General features: G+C 38.6%; 1 protein-coding gene across 5 annotated transcripts; it reads right to left on the bottom strand.

The window, feature by feature from the left end:
- Positions 1 to 1,076: 1,076 nt before the first annotated feature.
- On the bottom strand, positions 1,077 to 26,544 carry LOC100797529 (ABC transporter B family member 26, chloroplastic). 5 transcript variants are annotated; one of them, XM_003548515.5, is made up of 18 exons: positions 26,040 to 26,540; positions 24,772 to 24,899; positions 24,334 to 24,376; positions 22,550 to 22,594; positions 22,291 to 22,413; positions 22,093 to 22,196; positions 20,397 to 20,451; positions 20,243 to 20,313; positions 19,110 to 19,212; positions 17,846 to 18,056; positions 17,688 to 17,761; positions 3,844 to 3,900; positions 3,692 to 3,766; positions 2,612 to 2,686; positions 2,256 to 2,537; positions 2,065 to 2,126; positions 1,924 to 1,984; positions 1,077 to 1,432 (listed from the first exon to the last, which is right to left on the bottom strand). In XM_003548515.5, exons 1-18 carry the CDS (start codon positions 26,412 to 26,414, stop codon positions 1,352 to 1,354), a joined length of 2,025 nt encoding a protein of 674 aa, XP_003548563.1. In that variant the 5' UTR covers positions 26,415 to 26,540; the 3' UTR covers positions 1,077 to 1,351. The 5 variants fall into 5 exon arrangements, with proteins under 5 accessions (XP_003548563.1, XP_040866190.1, XP_014624428.1 ...); XM_041010256.1 differs by having other exon boundaries at positions 25,994 to 26,159; XM_014768942.3 differs by lacking the exons at positions 22,550 to 22,594; positions 26,040 to 26,540 and adding an exon at positions 22,595 to 22,641 and having other exon boundaries at positions 24,772 to 24,901.
- Between the last annotated feature and the right edge of the window lie 484 nt (positions 26,545 to 27,028).

Below are 27,028 nucleotides of genomic sequence, written 5' to 3' on the forward strand. Positions count from 1 at the left end.
ACAAATAATCTTGGTAATATGTAGATATAATTCAATGATTGAATCGATAAAAATCACATTTTATATCAAATTATAAAATGGTATAATAATTGCTTAAGTTATACCAGTATAATAATTGTTTAAATTATACCGATATAATTTGATCATTTTTCATATATATATATATATATGATTATGTAGTCCAAATTTAATTCTCATTTTCGTATAAGATATTTCATATATATACATGTGTACCTGTGTTGGGGAATGAGAAGGTAATTTCACATTTTATTTTTAAAAAAAAATAATTAAAACTTATTTCTCTCCCATCCCTCACCTTTTTGCAAGTTAGGAATGATTTTATTAGGTTCCCTTGAAATTTGTACTCTCTTCAAACATTGTACCCTAGCATTAATAACACACACTTTGATTAAGGCCATGTGCGGTGGTTTTTGTGAACTTGAGATAGATGGAAAGTAACTAATTTTGATTTTACAATAAACATCAATAATGTTTAAACCTAAAACTTATAACTTTCTCTTTCCTCTTCCTCCTGGACCTCCACTAGACCAAATCTAGTGACTATTAGCTCAAGAGCATATCATAACATACCGCTTCCACTTTCACATCTACTTCCAAAAAATCAAAGGTTTTCCATTTTTTTTGTAGATAGGCATGGCAACGAGGATGGTCGGGGACAATTTTTGCTTACCCCGCCCCCGAATCTCATAACCACCCTCGCTCCCACCCCTGAAAACTGACGGGACTAGAAATTTGCCCCCTGACCCTGTACCCGACGGGGGTCGATTTTTCCCACCCCTAAAATACACATAAAATATCCTGTAAAAATTCATATATAAACAACAATTATAACATAAATACAATTTTGGACAACAATAACATATATACACTTACAATATATATATATATATATATATATATATATAAAGGATAGTTTTGTGATTTAATAGGGACAAGAGTGGGGCAGATATCAGCATTACTAAAACCATCCCCGCCCACGAATTTAAGAACTGGAAAAAACCCAAACCCAATCAACTCAATTTTTTCCTGTTAAAGTCGGGGTGAATTCAGGCAGGTGTCCACAAGTGCGAATCTCATTACCACGTCTACTTGTAGAAGTTAAGTGTTTGTGTTTTCTTCGACACAAAGAGTGCTAGAAATAGACTCAATCACAATCCTTTAAACACACACTCTTTTATTGGTTAAAATTAATTAAAAACTACAAAATAAAAAAAGATAGTCATTAAATAAATTTCAACAATAAGAGAAATAGAGTATTCCTAGCACTTCTGCTTCAACATTTGGCTTCCAGTCTTCCACTCGTTAACTTTAAATTGCAAAGTCCTCTTTATCAAGTCAAAATATCTGCTTGAATTTTAGTTAATTTTGCATAAAGTCCATCGTTGCGCATAAGCTCTTCATGATCTCCCATCTGCAAAAAAAGAAAATAAATAAAAATAAATTGGTTGTGCATTGGCGTTAAGCCATTTATTTGCATATTGAAATGTTCACATGTTTGGTCTCATTAAGATATTGACATGTTTGATCTCATTAAGATATTTGATTGAGTCCAAAATTTATTGAGTTGAAGCTAGCTTGTGTTAGAAAAAAAAAAGTTATACAAAATTTTACTACTAACTTGCTTTTCAAATAAAAACATCCAAACATATCACTTCACTCCAAAACCAATTTTATTCAAAATTAATTTTACACAATCAAATTTCATTCAAAATCAATTTTGCAATTGCTCACTCCAAGAACTGAATGAACGGTGCCAAATTGGCATTAACCATGTCATTTACTTTTGGACATGGAGCTTCCCCACCCATATAATTCAATTACTGTTTTCCATGTATTGACGATAAAATGACAATTTTTGGACTAAATTATAAGGTATAATAACTAAGTTCAATTAGAAATCACCTCAATGATGCGACCATCATCCATAACAAAGATCTTATCGGCAGCTTTTATAGTAGAAAGCCTGTGAAAATTCAGTGATTATAGTGCAACTAATCTTATATATAAAAGAGAAAAAAAAAAAAAAAAAAGATGCTTATGCACCTATGTGCTATGATAATGATGGTTCTCGTTTTAGATTCATCTTTTAATGCATACAGCACCTCCTGAAATAAGAATTACATAACACGTAAACAGCTGCAGGCACGTATTTTCTTAGATAAATATGGAAGTTAGATTGACCAAAAAATGGAAATTAGATATAACTTTCAAAAACTAGAATTTGAGAAATATACCTTGATATAATGCTCACTCTCGGAATCTAGAGCACTGGTTGCTTCATCAAGTATCATAATAACAGGGTCCCTAAGAATGGCTCTGGCGATAGCAATTCGCTGCTTTTGTCCACCACTAAGTGCATTGTCATCAACAAGGGTTTCATATCCATTAGGAAGTGAAGAAATAAAGTCATGGGCATTGGCCTTTTTCGCTGCTCGTTCAATATCTGCTTGTTTTATGTTCGTGGGGCAACCATACTTTATGTTTGACTTGATGTCCATGTGAAAGAGATGGGGTTCCTGTTTGAAACATAATTTTAGAAAATGAATTTCCAAGTCTTAATTACGTACGAGCTACAGTTTAGTTGTCTAACCTGTGCAACATATCCAATGTGCTCCCGCAGCCACCTGATATCCAATTCGTTAAGAGGAAACCCATCGATATATATCTGTATAAAAATGTAGATGTAGATTACATAAGAAATGATTAAGTGTTTATGTATATAAACATTATTGATAGTGACATCACATTTGAAATCAGTAATAGGTCAAGATCAAGAGGCGAAGGTCTTATGGCAATGTAAAAATCATGCACTTTTCTGATTTATTTAGTGGGAGAGGAAAACTTGTATTTTTAAAAGTTATACTTGTTCTGAGATAATCTCTTTGCCTGTTTACTTGCAGTTGTTTCAAGAGAAATTCTAGTTTATGCCACAACAAAATTGGTTACATAGCAGTATTACATAGCCTATTTGTTTCTGTTTCATTATTATTATTTCCCTCTTTAGGAGGATCTACTATGGACTTCAACTTGTATTTTCACTCCTCCTTTCTAAGAATTTAAAGAAAAATAATGTCTCATGTTTCTCACTCACATATGTAGAGAGATGGAATATGGCAAGAAAAAATGAAATATCAACAATAAATAACAAGTGAAATATGTCACATTCAAGTTCAACCATCTGAGTCAGTCTATTTGTCAAAATTGTGAGCTTTAGACACGGTAAACATAACATAGAATGCACATCTTTTTTGAATCTATTATCATAACTTCCGGTAATTAATTATATAGCTAAATGAGCTCATACGTTTGGAAATGTGCCATTTTAGTCCGTAGGAGTCACTATCTCAATGGTGCAGAATATTAAAAACAAAGGTTTTCAATTCAGGAGCAATCATTTAACGAGATCATGACTTCACTGGACTTGCTTTTAGTAATCAGAATACAAGAAGCTGATAACTTGTGCCAAGAAGTTAGGAAAGAGTTTGTGTAGTTGTAGCATATTTTGCTCTTTGTTACAACATAAATGTGCATAAACATTTATAGGTGTGGAAGCATCGTAAACATGATTAAAACAAACAACTAATCGAGTAGTGGATGATGAGCATGCAACTCTTTCTTTATATGAATTAAATCTCCTATTTACCAGGTTTAAAAGATATAAATTGTTTACCTGACCACTACTAGGCTCATAGAGACGAAGTAGAAGGTTAAGTAATGTGCTCTTTCCACTACCACTCAGACCAACCTTGGCAAGGTAGAGATGTCCAGTTAATCTTTGAGCATCACCAACATTAAATCAGTAGGAATGAAGAGAAATCTTACAATGGCAATGACTTGATTTGCTTCTATGGAGAATTTCAAGCATTCTAGAACTGGCATCTGATCAAATGTACGAAACAAATGAAATTTAACAATTAATCAGCTACAAATACACCCATGTCTCAGGATTGAGTAGTAGAAGGGATGCAAGGTAAGAAATTTATTGAATATTACAAATTACAAATTCAGTAACTGGATTAAAAAAAACTGTTGTGACAAGTCCAGTGCATATGATGCAGAGACTGCTAGCCAAAATCAAATGAACTGAGTATTGTAAGTGTATGAGTAAATAACTCGGGTTAGCTTTATAAACTGTACTTAGTTGACAGTTGTCATTGGTTAGATGATAGCTGCACTTTCAGTTACAACTGAATCTCTGCGGTATAAGTACTGCTCTTGTAAGAGATTACAGTGGTTTTGCAATATCTTTCTAAATCAATACATAGAACCTTTTTCTCTCTTTTATCTTTTCTACATGATATTCAGAGCTCTCTGATCCCTTTCATGGCTTCCACAAACTCCGGTGCAATTCTGGTTAACACCGGTGCGGTTCCAACTAATTTTTGCGGCACGACTCCAACAAACTCCGGTGGTGTGATTCCAAACAACTTCAGTGGTGCAATTCCAACCAACTCCGGTGCGATTCCGGTCAATTCTGTTCCGATGAATCAAGACATTCATACTTTGTCGTTCCCTATGACACATTTTTCAACAGAAAAGATGATAAGAACTTTTTGCTGTGGTGACAGCAAATCGAGCCAGACATCACTGCGCTTGGACTCAATCGTTTCTTTGCAAATACTCAAATCCCTCCGTGATATCTCTCTGATGAAGATCACGATCTTGATCGCGTTAATCCTCTGTTTTTGATGTGGCAAAAGCAAGATCTATGCTTGTTTGGCTTCAATCCATGCTTTCGAGCTCGATGCTTGCTCGAGTTCTTGGATCGACTCATTCGTATCAGGTATGGGATAAGATTCACGCTTATTTTCATCACCAAACTCGCACGAAAGCGTGACAGCTTCGATCGGAGCTCCGTCACACTACACTTGACAATCATCCGGTTACGGATTTTCTTTCTTGCATCAAAGTGCTTATCAATGCACTTGCTTTAATTGGCAATGCAGCTACCATCGCGAACACATGGATTCGATTCTTGAAGGTCTTCCTAGGGATTTCGATTCTATAATTGCTTTCATTGAGAGCCATCTTCCGCACATCACAACTGAAGAAGCTGAAGGTTTTATCCTTCCACAAGAACTAAGACTTAGAAAATACAACAAGCTTGATTCTTCGAGTAATTCTTTCGCGCCTACTGTGAATCTTACTCAAGCAAGTTCTTCGCATTCTACTGAAAATGATAGCTTGAATTCATACTCAGACACTAATGTTGTGTATACAAATCAGTATTCCTCAGATTCTAGAGGCACTGGTGGCCGTAATGGCCACGGAGAAAGAGGTTTTCAACTGTGGTGGTGGCCATGGTGGTCGAAGCTCAGGTCAGTGTTAAGTGAAACCACACGGCTCTTACTTGCTACAATAAATTCAATCCTCAGTATCAAGCTTCCAATAGATTCAATTCCTCTGCTTCCAATTAGAACTCACAGTAAAATCAGAATCAGAACCAAAACTCTGCACCTCCTCAGTGGCAATCTCAGAACTCTGGTTCTAGGCCTCCACAAGTCATAGTGGCAAATTCTGACTCCACTGCATCATTTACTTGGTTTCCAGACTCTGGAGCATCATTCCATGTGACCAATAATTCTCAGAATATTCAGCAAAACTCACCTTTTGAGGTCCAGACCAGATCTTCATTGGTAATGGACAAGGTTTGAATATTTCAGCCTCTGGTTATTCCAATTTTATTTCTCCTTTTAGTCCTGATATAAAACTTGTTCTTAAAATCATGCTTCTTGTTCTACAAATCACTAAGAACCTAATTAATGTGAGCAAATTTGCCAAAGATAACCATGTTTTCTTTGAATTCCATGCTAATCATTGCTTTGTTAAATCTTAGGATTCCCATAAAATCCTTCTCCAAGGAGATGTTTGATCTGCTGGCTTATATCAGTTCCCTAATCTTCAATTATGCTCAGCTATTTCTTGTCCAACTACTGGTCCTTATTGTATAAACACGGTTTCCTTTGATGATTGTGTTGAATCCACATCCCTAATTTTAACTATGGCAAATCATTAGCAGTGCAAATTAAAGGATGATGGAAATAAGTGATGGTTAACTTTCTCCTTAAGTGTTTCAGTGCTTATTCCTTTAAGAAGCAGAAGTGTTCTTTCATTCTAAGGTACTCAGAAAGGTTCAGAGAACTGCTGTCAGAGTTGAGAACTCAGAAGAATTCTTGAAGCTCATTAGAAAGATGAAGTTTGCTACCCTTTGAGAGTTCTTGGCGAAATATTGAACAACAAGGCTTTACATTGAAGATTCATCAAAGGCTATATGAAGAACATCATGGTTCAGAATGAAGCTATGCAAAGTCTACATCAGAATGATGAAGACCAAGACTCTGAGTTTTTGAACATTAGAATAGACTAAAGTCTGAACAATTCTTCACTTTGCCACAATCACTATGGGCACTACAGAAAGGAAGAACTGACTGCATCAAATTGAAAGATGAAGTTGTCCATGAGAAGCACTGATGATAAGCATTAGATTGAAGGACTGAAGAAAGCAATTCAGTCTAACCATGGACAGAACAGGAACACACCAGCAACAAACTTCTGCTAAAGTCTTTCTGAAGTAGTTAGAATTCAGAATGCATGAAGCTGAGAAGAAGTGTTAAGAAATGATGAAGCTGCACTACATCAGAATGAAATATCAATCTGAACTTCATCAAAGGAATTCAATAAAGAATGGATTTAGTTTCAGCAAACATAAGAATGGCTATTCTGATGGTTCTTCTGAATGTCCCTCAGAAAGGTTCCTCAGAATGGGAACCTCAAAAAGGTTCCTCAGAATGGTTTGGTTAGCTATCACATCATGACAGCTGGAAAGTGAACCTGCTTGCTCCAAAAGTGCATCAGCTGTGTGGAGCCCACTCCAACGGTCTGTTTGGTTGCTTTATGAGACATTTTTGAAGGCAATGAAAAACTAAGTTGAAGCATTCCAAATCTGCAACATCTTGAACAAATTCTTTGTGAGAAATTTGTGTTCTAGCTTCAACCCTCTCTGTGAGAGTGACCCACTTTTGTATTGTGTTCAATAACTTGTAATAATCCTAGTTAGAACTGTGAGATTATATTCCTGAGTGGAATCCCTCTTGTGAGGAGAAGATCCGTTCTATGTGCAGTAGAATCACAGACCCAATTTCTATAAAGTCCAAAAATGTTTGACAAGAGTGAAATCTTGTGGTTTAGCTGGTCTAGCAGAGACTAGGTTTGAAGTTCAATGGGGGAACTGGCAAGGTTATGAAATCTAGTGGTTGCTGGTCCAATTGTGAACTAGTTGTGTTAGTGAAAATCTCATGTTGAAGGGACATGACTGAATGTAACCCAAGGTTGGGGTGAACTAATATAAAAATATCGATGCACTCTTCTTCCCTATCTCTTTTATTTTGCTTTTGCATAGATCTGAAATCTTTTCTACTTGTTGTATGGGCAAGATTCATCGTTTTCCTTCTAAGCTTTCTCAAACTGTGTATAGTTCTCCTTTGGAATTAATATACAGTGATTTGTGGGGTCCTGCTCCTATGAATTCTCATTGTCTCTTTTTTTTTTTTTTTTGCTCAGCAAAAAATATTTAATATATTTATAGGCTAGTACCAGTGGTACTGAAAGTACATAGGAATAAATGTGAATCCTGCTTTTCCAGAATATTGGGAAAGAGCTGGAGACACAATGAAGTGTTACAAGAATTCACCCACACCTGCCCCCCTAATTACATAACCCTTCCTTCAAATTAGAGGACCATTGGTTAAAGTGAAGAGTGAAATCCTTGTCCATTGCTCTGATCCATGACCATAGTAGGAGTAGAGCATCGTCCAGTAGCTTAGAACCGTGAAATGTTGCATTTTGGAACACCACCTTATTTCTATGCTGCCATATTGTCCAGGTTAAGGCAATCCACCAGCATTTCCATCTTTTAGACTTAACTCCCTCTGCTAGCTCAGTTCCATGTTGTAAGAAATGGTCCCTAGGATTTTGTGGTAATGCACTGGTGAGATTGACCCATGACATCGATTCCCACCATAAGGGGAGGGTTTTGATACAATTGAAAAACAAGTGATCCGCCCCCTCTTCCTTAATTCTGCAAAAAGGGCACAGCATGTCATCTACTTCTATTTGTCTCCTTCGAAGGTTTGTCTTGGTTGGTAATCTATCCCGAATTAGCCTCCAAGTGAAAACTGCTGTCTTTAAGGGTATTTTGAGTTTCCATATTTCCCCAAAATCATGTTCCTGTCTTTCTTCCATCAATTCCCCCCATAGCAATTCATATCCACTTTTTGTTGAGTAGTGGCCTGCAGGTTCCAATTTCCAGACCCAAGTATCCTCCCGTTCTGGATGGAGTTGCTGCTGTGATATGTCCCCGAGAAAGGTGTCCGCCATTGTCATTTCAGAATCAAAAAGGTTTCTCCTCCAGTTGAGCTGCCATTCCCACCCATTGTTTGTGTATGTTCGCAACTGCTGTATAGTTTGCTTTTGATGGCAGGAAATCTGGTACAGCCTCGGAAATTTGTCTCTTAGAGATAATCCGTTGTTGATCCAGCAATCCTCCCAAAATCTGAATTTGTCGCCCCTACCCACTCTCCATTCAGTTTGTCTTTTGAGAGGAGCATGCTGCTGTAAATGCTGAACTGTCACAAGGTCCTTCCACCAAGTCGAATCGTTGCAGCCTTTGATCCTTTCCTCCAGCACCCTCCAGCCACCATACTTAGAATTCAATATTCTGGCCCAAGGTTCCATTTGTCTGTGGAGCATGTCCCATCTCCACTTACCCATCAGTGCTGAATTAAAGGTTCTAAGGTCTTTAACGCCAAGTCCACCTTTGAGTTTAGGCATGCAAACTGTTTTCCAGTTTACCCAAGCGATCTTCCTATGCTCCGTTCCCCCTCCCCATAGAAATCTTCGCTGAATGCTTTTCAATTTGGCTATAATTTTTGATGGAACCCTGAAAAAGGAAAAAAAGTAGATAGGAATAGATGTAAGGACAGCATTAATAAGGGTCACTCTCCCCCTGAAGGATACGTGTTTATGTTTCCAAGTGGCTAGCCTTCTCTCACATTTTCCAATTATAGGATCCCAAAAAACACTACTTCTCATGTTAGCCCCAATGGGGATTCCCAAATATAGGAAAGGCATAGACAAGGTACTGCAGTGTAGGAAATCAGCTGCCTCCTTCACCCATTGAGTAGATTTCCCAATTGACCCGAAGCTACTTTTAGCAAAGTTTATCTTTAGGCCAGATGCAAGTTCGAAACTTCTCATTATGGCCTTGATTGTCTTCACGTTCTTCATAGTAGCTTCACCAAAGAAGATGGTATCGTCGGCGTACTGCAGAATGTTAACAGGTTCTTTGATTTTTCCCACTAGAAAGCTATTGAAGAGGTTCTTATTCAAGGCTTCCCTCATAAGGCCTGTTAAACCTTCTGCAGCGATATTGAAGAGAAGGGGGGCTAAAGGATCACCTTGTCTAAGGCCTCTTTGAGGGCTGAACTCATTAGTGGGGCTGCCATTTACTAAGACAGAAATTGAAGCAGATTTGAGGCAGCCCTCAATCCAAGAGATCCACTTGTGGCAAAAACCAAGCCTCTTCATCATGTATGACAAGAACTCCCATGAAATGGAGTCATAGGCTCTTTCATAATCCACTTTGAACACCAAACAAGGTTTTTTACATCTCTTTGCTTCATCCACTGCCTCATTGGCTATCAACACGCTATGGAGCAGTTGCCTTCCGCTTATAAATGCTGATTGTCGTTCATCAATGATATGTGGCAGCACCTTCTTTAACCTATTAGCCAATAGCTTAGCCACTATTTTATAAATACATCCAATCAGTGATATTGGCATGTACTCATTAAGGTTTTGTGGATTGTTCTTCTTTGGGATCAAAGCAATAAAGGATGCATTTCCTCCCCTTGGGAATATCCCGTTTGCGTGAAATTCTGCTATGAATCTGTTGATGTCAGGCTTGATAAGCTCCCAAAAATGCTTGATGAATTTAAAGTTCAGCCCATCCGGGCCTGGGCTTTTATCACTGCCACAATCCCACACTGCTGTCCTTATTTCCTCCTCTAGAAATTGGCCCACCAACATATCGTTTTGATGCATCTCTAGGCTACCAAAACGGACTCCCCTCAAAACTGGTTTGCACTGGTCAACTTCTTTAAATCTGTGGGCAAAAAATCTGCATACCTCCTGTTTCACCCTTGTTGGGTCCTCAACCCATGAGTCACCAATGTAGACTCCTTTGATGTCATTATGTCTACGTTTAGAATTCATCAGCAGATGGAAAAATCGCGAATTGCAGTCACCCTCTTTGACCCATTTTACTCTTGCCTTTTGTCTCATCAGAGATTCATGAGATTGAGCTGCCAGCCAAAGGTCCTCTTGCAGTTTTCTTCGGGCCACCAGTTCAGAAGGGGTAAGCTGTCTAATTGTGCTTACATCCTCCAGGGTATTTAGATCAGCCTCTAACCTCTGAAGCTTTTTAAGAGTATCGCCAAACTGCTCTCTATTCCACACCTTCAAAACCTCTTTTAGCTTTTTAATTTTTACCTTAAGTGCATACCCACCCCAGCCTGTTGGTTGAGTGTTTGTCCAGCACTCTGAAACAGTCCGGTCGAAGGATCTATCTTTAAGCCAACAATCAAATACTCTAAATGGTTTTGGCCCCCAATCTGTGTTTTTAACCCTCATCAGGATGGGACAATGGTCCGAGAAGTTCCTATCCAAGGTGAATTGGGTGCAGCTTGGCCACTTGTTCAGCCATTCATGAGAAACAAAAAATCTATCTAGCTTACTCATTGCGGTCCCATTGGGTTTGAACCATGTGAATCTTTTTCCCACACTAGGAATTTCCTCCACTTCCATGTCAGCTAGCCACTGATTGAATTCACTGATAGTGAGTGCTTCCATGCCCCTGTGGGCCACCCCCTCTCTCTCGGACCGATGTCTGATGTTGTTAAAATCTCCTAGGAAACACCAAAGGCCCTCAGGATCATGTTGCCTCAGCTGCCTCAAAGTTTCCCATAGCTCCCTTTTATTAGTGATGTCACAGGGGGAATAAACATTTACAATCGTTATTTTCTGATTTTCCAGGATCCACTCTCCCTTCAGCATGATGTAGCCTCTACCTCTTGCCCTGCTATCAACTCTGAAAGAATGATCATTCCACAAACATAATAACCCACCAGCTGTGTTTACTGCTGGCTGAAAATCCCAACTAACATCCGAGGCTCCCCACAGTGCCTTACACAAGCGATCATCGATTTGATCCTTCTTTGTTTCTTGAATGCATAATACATCTACATGGAATTTGTTGACCAGCCTTCTAATCGCCGCCCATTTAACCCCTCTCCCGAGCCCTCTAACATTGTAGGATAGAACATTCATGGTTGACGGTTTAGTTCTCCCATTCTCTCAGCCTGTTTCCTATCTCTAGCCTCCATGACTGAAATTTTGTTGATAATTGTGTCCTGATCTGAGTCGCAGTGCACTCCCAGGATTTTTGCAAGCTCCCATTGGGATGAAGCCTCATGGGTGTGGTCTGCATGTTTTTCTTCCCCTGGTGTAGGTAACCCAGAAATCTTCTCCATACCCTGGTTAGTGTTGTTTATAACCATGTGTGGGTGTCCCAGATCCTTTGCTGCCTGCATTTCCCCCGATAAGTTGCAGGGATTCTCAACGTCCTGTGTGATATGCTTTTTAACACTGCAGGCCCTCTTCTTGTTGCACCCCCTAGACCTGACATATACTTTCCATCCCTTTTCTTTTTCTGCTAAAAGATGGGGTGGGCTACCAGGGTATTGTATAGAGCTATTAGGTAGGATATGGTTAGAAGGGCCAGATTGGTTATGTTGTTCAGGCCCAGGGGCATGGCAGTCATTAGGTCTTTTGTGGGACACTGAGGGCATTATGGGGGTTACATGGGAAGGTGGGCTGAAGTTGGGTGTGTGTGGAGACGTAGGTGTTGAGATAGGGGTGTGTATAGGGATGGGAGAGGTGTGTTGGGTGTGGGGCGGGAAGGGTGGGGTGTGCAGGGTGTGAATAGGAAAGGTTGAGGTGTGAAGGGGAAAGGGTGGGGTGTGATTAGGTGAGCCCAGGTCCGTCGTTGGGCCATGTTCAAGCATGTTAGGCCCAATTGGGGGTATAACTACCCCGTTGAGGATATCGGGAGTTTCTCCCTTTTGAGCAACGGCACCTTCCTTCTCTATGCTTGCTGAACCTGCCAAGCATGCACTGCTGCCCATTTCTTTCCATTTTGATGACTTGCATGTGTTGACTTCCCCAATATTCACCTTTGGGTTAATTTCAGACTGGACCACGGGGTGCTGCTGCTTTTCAGTTTCCTTTTGCGGCATCGTGCGGGTATCGAGGTTGGGTAGGAGAACCCGACTGTCATGGGTAATACCCACTGGGTAAACCGCATGGCGTGGACCGTCGGGAAGCAGGTAGGGCTGGTCGTCTTCGTTGTCGACGGGCCGTCCTCCGTCGAAGTCATTCAGCGTGAGTTGGGGACATGCAGATAGGTCCACCGCCTCGCGCCAAGCTTCGCTGACCTCGTCGTCAGAGTCTATCTCTTCCGACGAGTCAATGGCACATCTGCGGCTGGGGGAGCGTGTCCCTTTACCACTCCATCCTTCTTCTACAATATGCACCAGGTGAGTTTCGCCTCCGATGTGGGCTACCACAGAATGCTGGAGAAAAGGTTTCCGTGGAGTTTTGATCAGAATACGCGCCCTATCCATTCTTCTTAGCTCTTCTACATCATCATCAACCTCAATTAGGTCTCCGACAGCCGCCACCAGTTTTCGAAGATGCCCAATGTCCCAAACTTCAAGGGGAACACCCCAACATTGGACCCATACGATTCTGTGCCCCGGCCTCATCGTCGGGTTCCATTTTTGAAGCACGGAGAAGGGAGTTGTGCCGTGTTGGAGTTCAGTTGCTGAAATCTCCTCTACCTCTGAGTCCGAAAGTCCGAGAAGGAGTACCATGTCGTCGCCTATGTATTTCAGCACGACGTTCATGCCTAACTCCCATGGGAGATCATCTTCAATTGTCTCGAAGCTTCCCAAGTTTTTTAAACGGCCTACCCATGTATCAGTGTATTTTTCCTTTTCCCCTTGTGATACATCGAGATGGATAGATGAGTGGGACTCCATGGCTCTAGGGTGTGGGTGTTGGTATTTCCTGCGTAGTTCTGCATCGCAATTGTTGGCAGACAGCACCTTGGCGTAGGTCATAGAGGGGTTCCTGTATCGAGTTCCTGCAAGGCGCCCTTTGTTCTCTGTTATGCTATGCCCTTCCTGCGTGATACCGTTTTTGTCTATCTGCTCTTCGATCCTCTTGTTTCGTCTCCCGTACCTAGGAATGTTGACGTACAACTTAAGTCCCCCCAGCACAATGTTATCAAGCTGTCTCTCAAGTTTTCGTTCATCAGCTACGCCTGTGAATCTAACGAAGCCGTATCTTCTGCCATCCTTATTCCGGTGATTGGGTATAAAGACCTCCCTTACATCCCCCCATCTCTTGAACTGAACCCATAAATCCTTCTCTGTTATGTAGTCAAGGAACCTTGTGAAGTAGAAAGTAGTAACGTTTGCTTTTTCCCTCCAATTTGCCTTTTGGTACCTTCGAGTTTGTCCATGCCTTTCGCTAGTGTAGTGCGTTTCGGGATCCTCTCTCGATCTCACTCCCACCCTCTGTTTACCTCTCCCTCGCCTCACCGTAGTCCACTCTTGGTCCTCATCCCTCGCTGGAGCTATCGCTCTCTCAGGCTCTCTCTCACTCTCTCTCATCACTCTCTCTTACTTATGGGCCTGTTTGGTTTTCTCATTGTCTCTTTCGTTATTATATGTCTTTTGTTGATGCCTATTCAAGATTTACTTGGATATATTTTCTAAAGAACAAATCTGATTTTTTGACTGTTTTTAAACAATTGAAGTCACTTGTTGAATTGCAATTTGACAAACGGATTAAAGCTGTCCAAACAGATTGGGGAGGTGAATTTCTCACTTTTTCTTCATTTTTGTCTTAGTTGGGTATCATTCACAGACTGTCTTGTCCACACACACCATCAAAATGGTGTTGTGGAAAGAAAACATCGTCACATAGTTGAGTTAGGTCTGTCCCTTCTTAGTCATGCTTCCCTTCCTCTATCTTTTTGGGATCATGCCTTCCTAACAGGAGTGTATCTTATAAACAGATTGCCCTCAGCTCCTCTAAAGTTTGATACCCCTTACCATGTTCTTTTTCAAACTGATCCTCATTATCAGTTCTTAAAAGTGTTTGGATGTTCTTGTTGTCACTTTTTGCATGCTTATCACTCTCACAAACTTGAATTCAGATCCACTGAATGTGTGTTTTTGGGATACTCACCCAGTCACAAAGGCTATAAGTGCATGTCTTCTTCTGGTAGAATTTTTATTCAAAAGATGTCATTTTTAAGGAACTCATTTTCCTTATCCTAAACTTTGTTCTACCTCTAATCCTATTTCTACTGCATCTTTTTCCAATAACTTACATGTTATTAAAGGCCTGTTTGGATACATTTTTCTAAAAGCACTTCTAAAAAAACTTCGTACCCCATTGCCCAGAGGCTCTTCGTTATGTGAAGGTATGGGGGAGGGATATTGTACGCAGCCTTACCCTTGCATATGCAAAGAGGCTGTTTCCGGATTCGAACCCATGACCAACAAGTCACCAAGGCACAACTTTACCGCTGCACCAGGGCTCGCCCTCTTTCTAAAAGCACTTCTAAGAGAAAAAAAAAAGAGAACGAAAATGAGCTTCTCCATAAGCTAAAATGAGTTTTCCATTAGCTCCTCATTAGCTAATTTGTAGAAGCTTTGTCATATAAATTCTCTAAAAGATGAGAGGACATCTAAAAATTAGCTAATAGTTTGCTAATGGAGAGTTCATTTTAGCTTATGGAGAATCTCATTTCCTTTTTTTTCTTCTTATTTTCTTCTCCTAGAAATACTTCTAGAGAAGCTTACCCAAATAGGCCCTGAATCTACACCTTTTAATTCTGCTCAGCCTCAAAGTCATGTTTCACCATCCTCTATTGAGTCTCATAGTTCAGGTATTTCTGTCCCACAGCCCTCTGCTCATAACATAGTGTCTACTCCTGATCTTGCAGTCTCCTATTACTGATACAGTAGCTTCTACTGCTACTGCAAATTCTGGTACTGTTCAGTCTGATGATCACCCTTAATCACCTGCAACTGAATCACAGAATTCACCACAGCATCTTCTTGTTAGACCAGAAAATGTTCATCCTATGATTCCAGGAGCCAAAGATGGCATTTTTTTTTTATCAGCAAACATAATATCATATATTAATTGAGTACCAGAGGTACTGGAAATACATATTACAATCCAGATTTGGTCCCAAGACATATGGTTTTCATTGAACCAGAATCTGAGGTATAATTTAGGTTATTACAGACATTTGCTCTAATGTTCTATCCTGCTCTATTGAGAAACCCTGCTCTAATGTTAGAAGACCAGTAATTGTAGTGAGTGTTGAAATCCTTCTCCAAATTTGTGAGCCACGTCCATAATAAGAAAACTGCATCATCTAGGATTCTGTTGGCATTGAATGTACCATTTGAGAAGATAATATCATTTCTGTGCTTCCAAATGGTCCATGTCAGTGCCAACCACCACCATTTCCATCTACTAGACCTCATTCCCTCTGTCACTCCATATATGTGTTGGAGAAAGTGTTGCCTTGGATGATTTGGAAAGACACCCGACAAGTTCACCCAAGACAAGGACTCCCACCATACTGGAATTATCTTGCTGCACTGAAAGAATAGATGACCTGCGCTCTCCTCCTCAGCTCTGCAGAATGGGCATCCCGAAAAAGCTTAAAAAGGTCGCTGGAAAGAGATGAAGCACGATGGTGCGGTCGCTGGACTGGGGGTCAGCCAAACAGCAGCAAAACAGAACCAAACAACAGCAAAATAGGGTCGCTGAAGGAAGAGGAGGAGGATGGCACAGTAGCCGGACGGTGGGTCACACCGGAAAAGGTGTCCACAGCTGTTTGGATACTGGGTGTGTAGATACAATAGCCAAAGCAACCAAACAGTGCCAAACAAATGCGTACCGAAACAAACGAAACCAAAACAGGTTCGCCGAAGAAGAAAAAGCATGATGGGGAGGTTGTTGGAGGATGGGTCGCGCAGAAAACAGTGTCACATTTTTCTCTCCTTGTACCACTCCTTTGCACACGTGTCTTGCATTTTTCTCTCCTTGTACCACTCCTTTGCATATGGTGTGGCACATGAGCAGCCAGTTCTGGCCACTGTCACCGCCACTCAACTTGTCCCAGTATTTTCATGCCCAATCTATGCTCACTTTGTCCATTTGCAGTTCTGTACCTCACTGTTTGGCATTTTTGGTACCATTTATAGATTTTCTCTCTTCTGTGCTGACCCATGGCAAGTTCTATCCCTCCCATTTCCATGTCGTCACTGTGATGCTCTCTATTGACAAGTTGGAAGGGAGAATTATGATTCTTGGGCCTCCAACAACAAACTATTGCTTAAGGGCCAAAAGATCATGTTGACCATCTTAGCATGAAGGAGGAATATATGGAAGATGACTGTTCTGAGCAGAGTAAGATTCAAACGCAGCCTTGTAGTGTCAATCCTATCCACTATTCATCCCTCTATAATGCAGACTTTTTGTTCTCATGAGATGTGCAAGTCTGCAAAGCCACATGAATGTCATTACACCATGCAGGCTGGATGTTCTCCATGATGGTTTGGGAAAAGTGAGTGGTGTTCTTCATGACTTCAATGAACTCTTGCCCCTTGCCAACATCCCTGTCGAGGAATTGGAATGGTGACAGAAATTCTTTATGTTGTATGGGTTACCTGTTGAGTATTACATAGTTCGGGATCAGATTTTGGGCTCTAGCACAGTACCCACTATTAACTTTGCCTGGTCACATGGGTCTTTCCCCAGTTGATTCCTCCACGTTGGTCTCTCAAAGAGATGACCATGGCGAGTCCCTCAAACCAGGCAAACCATGTACCAGGGTGGTGATTTAGTTCCACATCGACTAGAGAAATGGCTAAAATAGATCTTATAAAGCTTTGGCAGTTCTCACCTTACATACCAGTTTTGTGAGGTTGAGTTAGACCCTAAGCCCAAATTCTAGGAGCAGCCATTGTCTCAAAGTAGGCCATACTATTGGCAGGTGTCATGCACTACATGAAATATCAACAAATGAAATAAGGACTGTTTTCTTGCAGGAATTTGGAGTGGACGATTGGCACTGGATGTGAGTCCCATTGACAGGTGCTTACGGTAGAAAGCATGCCAGTCATTAGTAGTGAACTCGTAATGGAATCATTTGGATGGTGCTCAAGCTCAAGGCAACTAAATGAATGGCATACAAAAGGCAAAGCATCACAATAAGCTGACAATAATCACCATATGTAGCATTTAAATAGTCAAATGGCAGTGATTATTTTTTTTATTCATTGCTTCAGAAAGTAATTAAATCCACATAAAACTAGCTTGCAATTAAAGTTCAGATGCCCTAGAAACTGCAAATAATATGCATTTTGATTTTCAAGCTGAAATGAGTAACCTAAACATGTTTCTTATAACAAATAGAGCAACAGACACTCAATATAACATAAACAAATACATACCATACTCCTTGCAGGATAATGAAATGATACATTTGCAAACTGAATATGCCCCACTAACCTCTCCAACTTCACTCCTGTATTTGGTGAGAAATCCAATCAAAAAGTAGATAACTCCATACTTGAGGAGTAAGGGGAGCAGTAGATAAACAGTTACTTGCCTTTGGCTAAGAATTGGTCACTGGGCAAAAGATTCATCAGTTGGAAAATTTGTTCAGATGCTCCAATGGACTGCAGTAATGATGTTAAGCTGTTTGTCACCCTCCAAGTAGCATAAATCAACCACTCGCAGTATAGTACATACTTGGTAAGTTGTTCCACAGTTACGTGACATCTGAGAACAGACATACCTACTAACACCACTGCAAATATCTGCAAGTAGTAATTTAAAAAATAATTAATTTGACATTTTTCTATTATATAATATCCCTTGAAAAATGGGAAAAGTATAAAAATATTTAAAAAAGTGTTCGAGTAATAATATGGAAGACTTTCGAGAAAAAAGGTGTCCGTGGCTTATATTTGGTCTATACAAGACATGTATGGAAGGATAATTACTAGTGTGAGAACTCCATGAGACAAGACTAAGGACTTTCCTACAGCGATAGGATTACATCAAGACTCAACCTTAAGTCCTTACTAATATAATCTAAGTCTTGGACGTGCTTACCAAGGACATACAAAAGATTATCCCTAATTTCATGTTTTTTGCAGATATAGATCTGATTGAAGAATCAATATGGAAGCAATTAACATTAATCTAGAACTTTGGAAGCAAAAGGATTTCACTTAAATAAAAGTAAGACAGAATATATGCATTGCAATTTTAACAAGAGACAAAAGGAATAAGAGATCATACCACAAGTTTCTAAGTTTAAATATTTGGAATGAATTACAAAATGGGATATGATTTCATACCACAAGTTTCTAAGTTTAAATATTTGGAATGAATTACAAAATGATGGAGATATTAATGAGGACGTTACACTCTTGGTCCTGGATTAAAGAATTTGAGAAGGATTTTGGTGTCTTTTGTGCAGTGGGTCTCTAACTTTTCTGCAGGCATCAGGGGTGGACAGTATCTCGAGTGGCTTGATTTCGAGGGTGATTTGTGGGAGAGTCTACCGCTGCGTTTTGCAGGCTTCTGGAGGGTTCCAAGGTGGATCTTTGATCGAAAATATTGTGCATAGGTGTTAATGGTTTTGTTTGGTAATTCTGTAGGTTGCTTATTGCATTGATTTCAGGGATGTATTTAATACAAGGGGATAGTGGTGGGGTTGGTCAACTGGTTATTTAATAGTTGCATTCATATGTCAAATATGGTATACCCATATTTCCTTATTTCTTTTTAAATATGTAGCATGAAGGAATTGCAGCATGCAATTATTGGTTTTGTATCTTTTTACAAGGTTAAATAAACAAAACCTGAGTTGAACGGTATAAGGTGTTAAAGATCAGGTTCCAGAACCCAGAAGCCACACTCTCTCGAACGTTTATAAATGCTAAGCTCTGTAGCAATTGCTTGTACCTGAATAAATATATAATGGTTATTATGGATATCAGTATTATTGGAACACGTACAACCATTTACAAAAATGTTTGATATACTTGTGTAGACAATCTAGAATAGTATAACTATTAGAGCAAATATATACTCTAACAATAACACACAGGATGCATACATGATTCCATTTCCTATCAAGCTTTCAAGATATCTCATGGTTAGTAATTTAACACTATTATATTGTGCTACCTAAAAGAGTTCATCATTCTTGATATGAGAATGAATAGCCTAAGAACATGGAAAGAATTCTCGTATCAATTCTTATTAAGGCAAATCCTTTATAGCAATTGCAATTGAATCAGTATGGCTTTCGTGCAGTTCTGACCTGTAATCAATAGTATTTATAAAACTGTCCAGCCGCCAAACAAAGCTACACGTGCAATCTAACCTTTTTTCTTTTGCAGTTTTAAAACACGGGCCACTGTTTTGTTTCTGCTGCCCGTGCAGAGCAGGCACACTGGTCTAGTTTGTTTAATTGTGGTTCAAGAGAACATTAAATGAAGAGGGTAAGACTGTACGAGCCTTGAACTTGGCATAAATGGTTAGGTTCCTATCTAATACCAATTAAAAGCTTCAGGATGGTGATGAATGATGAATTGATATTAAGAGGGCATTTTATCATGCTACTTGAGTAACTGTTATAATTAGGAAGTTTTCGGCATAGAGGGAAAGAATAGAATAAGGAGACTCTGAAGTATTCACTTGTGTAGTGCGATGTATTACATTATGTTATATATGTAATATGATGAAATCTAAAGCACTCCCTGTTTATATTAACAACAATAGAAACTAAATACAAAAACAAATCATAAATTATTAGAAAACATAAAAATGAAGGAATTAGGGAAACTAATCTTGAGAGATAATTTCTAGATACTCAAATATTCTAAAATTTATAATATTGATATTATGAGATATTCAAACAGTAACAATCAAGTGAAAATAAAAATTTTCAGCAAGAAAATTCAGTACCAGCAAAAACAAAATAAAGCACCTTCCAAATTCTTTTTTCCCTGTTCCATAAGCTCGGACAATTCTTATTGAAGAAAGTGTCTCCTGAGCAACCTGCAATAGAAAAAGTATTAATAATTAAAATAAGATTCTGCTCACTATTTCAGAAACAATATCTACCAGTATAATGTGTATACGTCATTGGCACAAGCTGTGAAATCTTGGATTAACTTTGCTGCCTTTCTTTGATACCTATTAAAACAACAAAATACATGCTTCAGACCATCAGCACTGCAAAGGTGTAAATAAAATCAGAGGCCTAATATGTATGGTTAATTTAAACCTGTAAACATTTAAGCACATGCATTATCACCTTAGAACATATATTTCCTCTTTAAATACCCCAAAGAACCCTTCATCTTATATAAGATGATTTATAGAAAAACTTAAGGGCCCGTTTGCTGTGGTTGTAAGTTTTTGGTTTTTGGGTTTTAAATGCAATTTTTAAAACAAAACATGTTTGGCAAAAAATGGAGCTGAAATGGTTTTTAAATCATTTTCGAAACATTTTTACACTTGTTTTCAAAAATAAGAAAAAATATTTTGTGAATTTGATTTTTAGTTTTAAAAAAATTTACATATTTCCAAAATTTGACAATGACATTTTTTTGCTGTCGTCGCCACTACCGCCACCACCACCATCACCACTGCCGCCGTCACCAATACCACCTCCGTCATTTCCACCATCACCATCATTGTCACCGGCATAGCTTGCTGTCACCACCAGCACCGCTATCACCACCGCCACCGACATCACCACCACCTCCACTGCCTGGTGCCACCACCATCACTGCCACCATCTGCCACTGACATCACCATCACCACCGGAATTGCTACCACAACCACCACCATCAATCTCACTACCACCATCATTGTCACCACTATCACTACCAACAAACCACCTCTGTCACCACCACCACATTGTCACCACTTGCTGCCATCACCAACACCTCTACCACCACTGTCACTGCCACCACCATCGCCACCAACACCACCGACATTGCTACCACCAACGTCACCACCACAATCACCAACATCGTCACTATTGACTGCCACCACCACATTATCACTGCCACCACTATATGTATTGCCACTACCACCAATGTCACCTCCACCAATACCACCACCACCGCCACCATGACCACCGCTGCAATTGTTGACATCACCACCATCATCATTATCGTCACCACACACAAAAGCACTCTTAAAATAATTTGAATATAATATGAAACTTTCAAAAGGAGTTTATTTGAAACTAATCATATTTTTAAAACTAGTTTAAAAAAATAAAACTAAAACTAAAACTAAAAACTGGTTGTTATTTTTAATAATTTTGAAACTTAAAATTAAAAACAACCCCAAATGGGCCCTAAAATTACATAATGTTCGTTAGCCAAACTATCCTATACAAAATTAAGACAAAATAGAACTAGAAGAGTAAAAACAACTGAGAGAAACATGATAATGTGTATGTCAGCAGCAATTTACTGGCATAACTTCACTATACTAGAAGATTATGCAATAAAATTGTACTTCTAAATTTATATAAATTCAGAAAATAATAAGAAAGGATATACAATGTAACCCTTTAAAATAAAAAATAAAAACTAGGATGCCAATCATAGGGAAGGAAACCATAATCAAATCAAGCATGGATCAGAATATATTTAAATAGTATAATTACTCTACATGATGTATATGTATCTCTGTAAAAATAAATATAATCAAAAGAGACCTTATAAAAAAATACAAAACCAAAGAGAACCCAAAGACAATAATAATGAAGTAAAGCTACATGTTTAACATAAAGGGGAAGATGTAACCGATGCTTACTGGCCATAAACCAGGAAAATTGCAGATAAAATAGAACAAATCACCAAGGCAGATAATGCCAGAGGCCAAGATAAAGCCATCAAATTAATTATTGCTCCAGTTCCCTAGATATAAAATAAAAGAATAGATAAAACCAGAGGGAAAGATAAAGTCATCAAATTAAAATAACAGATTAATATGTAATGTATGAACTAAGACCTGACAAGAGTTGCGTAATATCAGCTGAAGATCATTTCCTATAACATGGGATAGTCGTTGACAATCTGCTGCAAGTCTGCTTGTCAAGTCACCAACTCTTTCTTTATCAAAATAGGAGATGTCCTACATCACATTACAGATAATACAAGCATAAGCCATTGGTCAACCAGAAGAAAAGAAAGAAACGAAAAATCAAAAAGAAAAAAAATCTAAAGAACACCCATTAGCACTGTATATTTCCACTTTGTAAAATGCATACCTGAAAAAGAATTGCTGTATATAAGTTTTCTCGTAGACGCTTTACCTGAAAAATGATGCATGGAACATTGGATGCTGATGTGTGCTCCGAATCTTGGACATCAACAGTACATTAAAGAAAAAAGCATAACATTGGAGAGGGGGGAAATGTTCTACAATAGCCATAAGAACAAAGAGAAGAAGGCAATCCCAAGCAGTTATATGCATGGAATAAATGATTCAGTCAATGTAGAAAATTGAAATTGTAGTAAAGAAATAATGACTACTGAAATTGAATTTCTTTATTAAAATGGCAAAGGAAAATTCCCAAGTTGGATGTCTTGGTGGAAATGTTGGAACAAGAGAGGAATGAATAATAAAAAAGTTGTTAATTGTGTTAACAAGCAGTTTAACCATTCATTATTAAGTATTTTGTCTGGGTCCAACATTCATCATGGCATTTCCTAGCTTGAAAATTTTCCTTAAGACAAAACCAAAAAATTATTGTAGCATCATTTTTTACGGATAAAAATAAATTTATTACAATTGAAGGGAAAAAGTACAAGAAAGGATAAGAAGTGCTTCAACGGAACCCACAAAGCTGAGAGAGAATAAACTGGGAAAACCCACACAAGAAACCTAAAAGAGTCCCAATCCATAAAGTTAACATTAAAAGCAAGCCACCACAAAAAAAAACAAAAACGCCCTTACTGTAAACCTCCATAACTTCTGCACAAAAGGGAAGATTCTAAACTAAAAATAAGTTCAAAATAACTCTCCCTTAACCTTCAAGACTGAACCCAACTTAAAAGTTAATTTTATCAATTAAGCCTTTTATTTCCTTTAGGTCTTCCATAATTTCCTTTGCTAGCTAAACTTTGAAGTTCCTTTTACACCATTTTCATACCTAGGACATTGGTGAAAAGACCAATGCAACAACATCCTTACCCAAAAGTATAACCATGCAAAAAATGTAATGAATGAATGTATAAGGCCCATATCTTATGTTTATTCTAGAAGGAGGCAACATTGCAACAAGAGGCTCAGGTGATGGATAATGGACCAAAAGAGGAGTTAGTTTAGTCATGGTCCAGACAGGGAATGGTGAGGAGAATGATGAGAATGCTGAGCTGGAAGAAAGTGGAAATAGGGAATCCTAACCGAATGGGTGTGGAGCATAAAAGGATCACAGAGTAGTGGTGAAGAGGAGGGGGAAAAATACTATACAAAGTGATTTCATTGGGTTGGCCGTTCCTGAGGCTAGGGTTGGCTGTTCCTATTCCTAAGGCCTTCCTTTTTCTTCTTTCTGGCTGTTTTAACTTTCCCAGAATTTCCAGAATATCACTGGTTATAAGGAATATTTAGGAGATAAGAGCTTCTTTTATGTTTATTTTTCTAAGTAGCCATTAGCCAAGATAGAACACTAAAAGCTCAAAAGATAAGGAAACTAGATGCCTATTACTAGACCAACACTAAAAGCTCAAAAGAATTTCCATTTATATACTTGGCCAACAAGCATTAATATCATGTAAACCCACAAATAGCAAGAACAAGAATGCCTGAAGTTGCATGTATCTTTTCCAATACTTCTTTATTAAACAAACTCTTATCTACTGTCAAACATTGGCCTAAGAATTTCCCTAGATGAGCTCCACTGACTGTATCATCAGGCACAAAATTCACAATGATTCATAGCAATAGTACAGTCAGGAGCAGGATGGACAAATGAAGAAAAAAGTTCTACATATGAAATTTGATCCATCCAAAAAGCTAATTGAGAAAGGACTGAGATCAATAAACACTTACCAAGGTTACATTCAAAATTCCAAAGCAGCCGCTTCGCAGACCACTGAAACTCAAATGGGAGAACAAAATCATGACCTACTCAATCTTATATATTAAGACATATGACAAATAGCTCATATCAAGACAAGGCAATAAAGTGAGTCAAAGTGTTCCTTGTTTGAATAGTAGCAGAATTAACACATACAATAATGCATTGAGCACTTCACAAAAGGTTTTAACAATTAGGTCATGTGTTTTCAGAGTTCAGGGATCAGTAGCCTCCTATTTTTACAATATGAAGTGGTCCTGGTTATTGAGGACAAGCTCCCTGATTATTTTAGGGTGCATTAAGTTGGACCAGCAGTAACTTGGGTAACCATTTTACTAATCATTGTAGAGATATAGGGAAGAGTGACTAAAAAAATTGGTTACACAGAAATAAAGCTCTGTAAGAATCACCTGCATATCCCTGAAGTTAAACACAGAACAAGCAAAAACAGTGCATTCCTAGAGAATGCCACAGTCTCACCACTCTGTGCCGAAAATATTGATGCAGCCAATATACTCGGCATGGTGATTTCTGAAAGCTGCAGCAGCAGAATAAATATTTAGAATTAACATAGATAGGGGAAAAACATTATAATTAAATTATAAAGCTACAGTGCTGCACAAATATCAAGTGGCACTAGTTATTTTAGGACCGTAGTGCCTTTACCATCACTTAATAAAATAAAACTTAGTACAAGAACCATAAGTCTTTCTGGGGAAAGCGGACAGCTTGCTTGATCCAGATATCACATATAATCGAGGCCACTTTGCATGAACTATAGCCTATCCTCACCCTTCACAGGAGATCTTAGATCTTAAAAGAAGAGGCAACAGAGTGCACTAAGATCTTAGGTCCGGGAGGCTGTTTCTAGGATCTTCCTTGAAATTAAGTCTTAGATTTTCTTTGCAATAAAAAAGTTACATAACAATTAAAAAGTTACATAATAATTATTTTAAAAGGCATGTCCAGGATGATTTTTAATTAGTTGACAGCGCATGAAAGATTAAACTCAAGAAATGAATATATAACATTTCACAAACTTGGTGTCCAGAGTAACTAGTGTGTTCCAAATTTCACCAACCAGACTTCACGAGAAGAAACAAACCCCAAATAAATACATAATCCGGCATCTGAAAGATATTGCTCGTATTGCTTTAGTTCCATAAAATTAATTAACTGGTTAAGAAGTTCAGCATGCCACCAAAGTTATCAACTTGTTAGAACCAAAGCAACATAAGAGCATCTACAATGTATGATTGCTTAAATGAGTTGTTATCTAAAATTTGTGAGCCCTAAAATGCCACATAGATTTAGAAACTTTACTAAAAAATTTACTTCAATGTTAAAGTTACTAGAGTGAATGCTTAACTTGAGCCACATTAAATTCTGTGATTGAAAATGATTCTTTAATTGGTAAGAATGAATTAAGCAACGGTTGCAGGTTGCTTATATAAGGAATTCACTGTCAAGTCATTTACTCCAATGGTAAATTTTCGTTAAGCCACTCATGAAGCACCTGCATTAGAGATGCTCTAAGCAACTTCTTTCGTGACTAAATTGTGCTCAATAAACGCCTCTTGTGTTGAATGTGTTACCCTAAGCATGCATTAACAAAAAAAAAAAAGAACCTTCCTTTGTTTGAGAATGGTAATTAGTAACTGTTGCAATTCACACTCACAGCAGCGATTACAAGGGACCCAGCCGCCACAAACGCGACCAGTCTCTCATCGGCGACCAACTCCCACATTCGCCGGAGAGCGAGCATCGCCGCCGTCGGCTCCGCGCCGTCTTCCCGGAGCTCCGGCAAGGCCCACCAGCTTCCGCTGGGGAGAATGGATGTCGAAGACCCAACCCGTTTTGCGAACGGAAACCCGACTTGGGACCGGGTTTCCGGGCCGGAAACCCGGAAGATTTCGGAGCGACCCGAATGGGTGAGGGAGGAAAAATGGTGGGTTTGGGATTTGGTGGAGTTGCAGGGGAAGAAGATGTTCCATCTGGGAATCTGGGATAAGCCAAGGGTGGAATGAAGGAAATTTGGATCAGGGGACATCATTGTTGCTTGTGTTGTCTTCACAAGCTATCAATTCTATGAAGTGTAAGCCATCGTCTTTTTTTTTTTTTTTTTGGTTATATAAGCCATGATCTCATTACTTCTACCATTTTTAAGCTTGATTTAATTACTCTTTATTTTTTAGATCCAAATGAGCTAAATGTCTCTTTAATACAGAGACATCTCTTTTTAAAACTATTTCATTTTCATCTTAATAATTAAAATTATCCTAAATTAAAAAAAATGATTTTTTATATGTTTCTATGAGTATGTCATGTGTATTTTTATTATTGTCCTTGTCGTTATTATTGTTATTTGTGATGGCATTATTGGTGTAAGTGTTATATTATTATTATTATCTATGTTTAGTGTGTTATACAATCATGTTAGTATTGTAGTTATTATATTTGGTTTTAGAGGAATGTTAGATTATGTTCTTATAGTTAGAATGCTTGAAGAACTGTTAGTCTAGTGTTAGTTCTATGATGAAAATCCTAACTTAGAAAATATAGGCAGCTTGGGTTCGTGTTTTATATCACACCTATGTTTTAGCCCTAGTAAGAGTTGTGCAAATTGTGGTGGACAACGCCACCAAGTTCATGCAGGTTAGTCGAAGT

This window comes from Glycine max, chromosome 16 (genome assembly GCF_000004515.6).
Source record: "Glycine max cultivar Williams 82 chromosome 16, Glycine_max_v4.0, whole genome shotgun sequence".
NCBI lineage: Eukaryota > Viridiplantae > Streptophyta > Magnoliopsida > Fabales > Fabaceae > Glycine > Glycine max.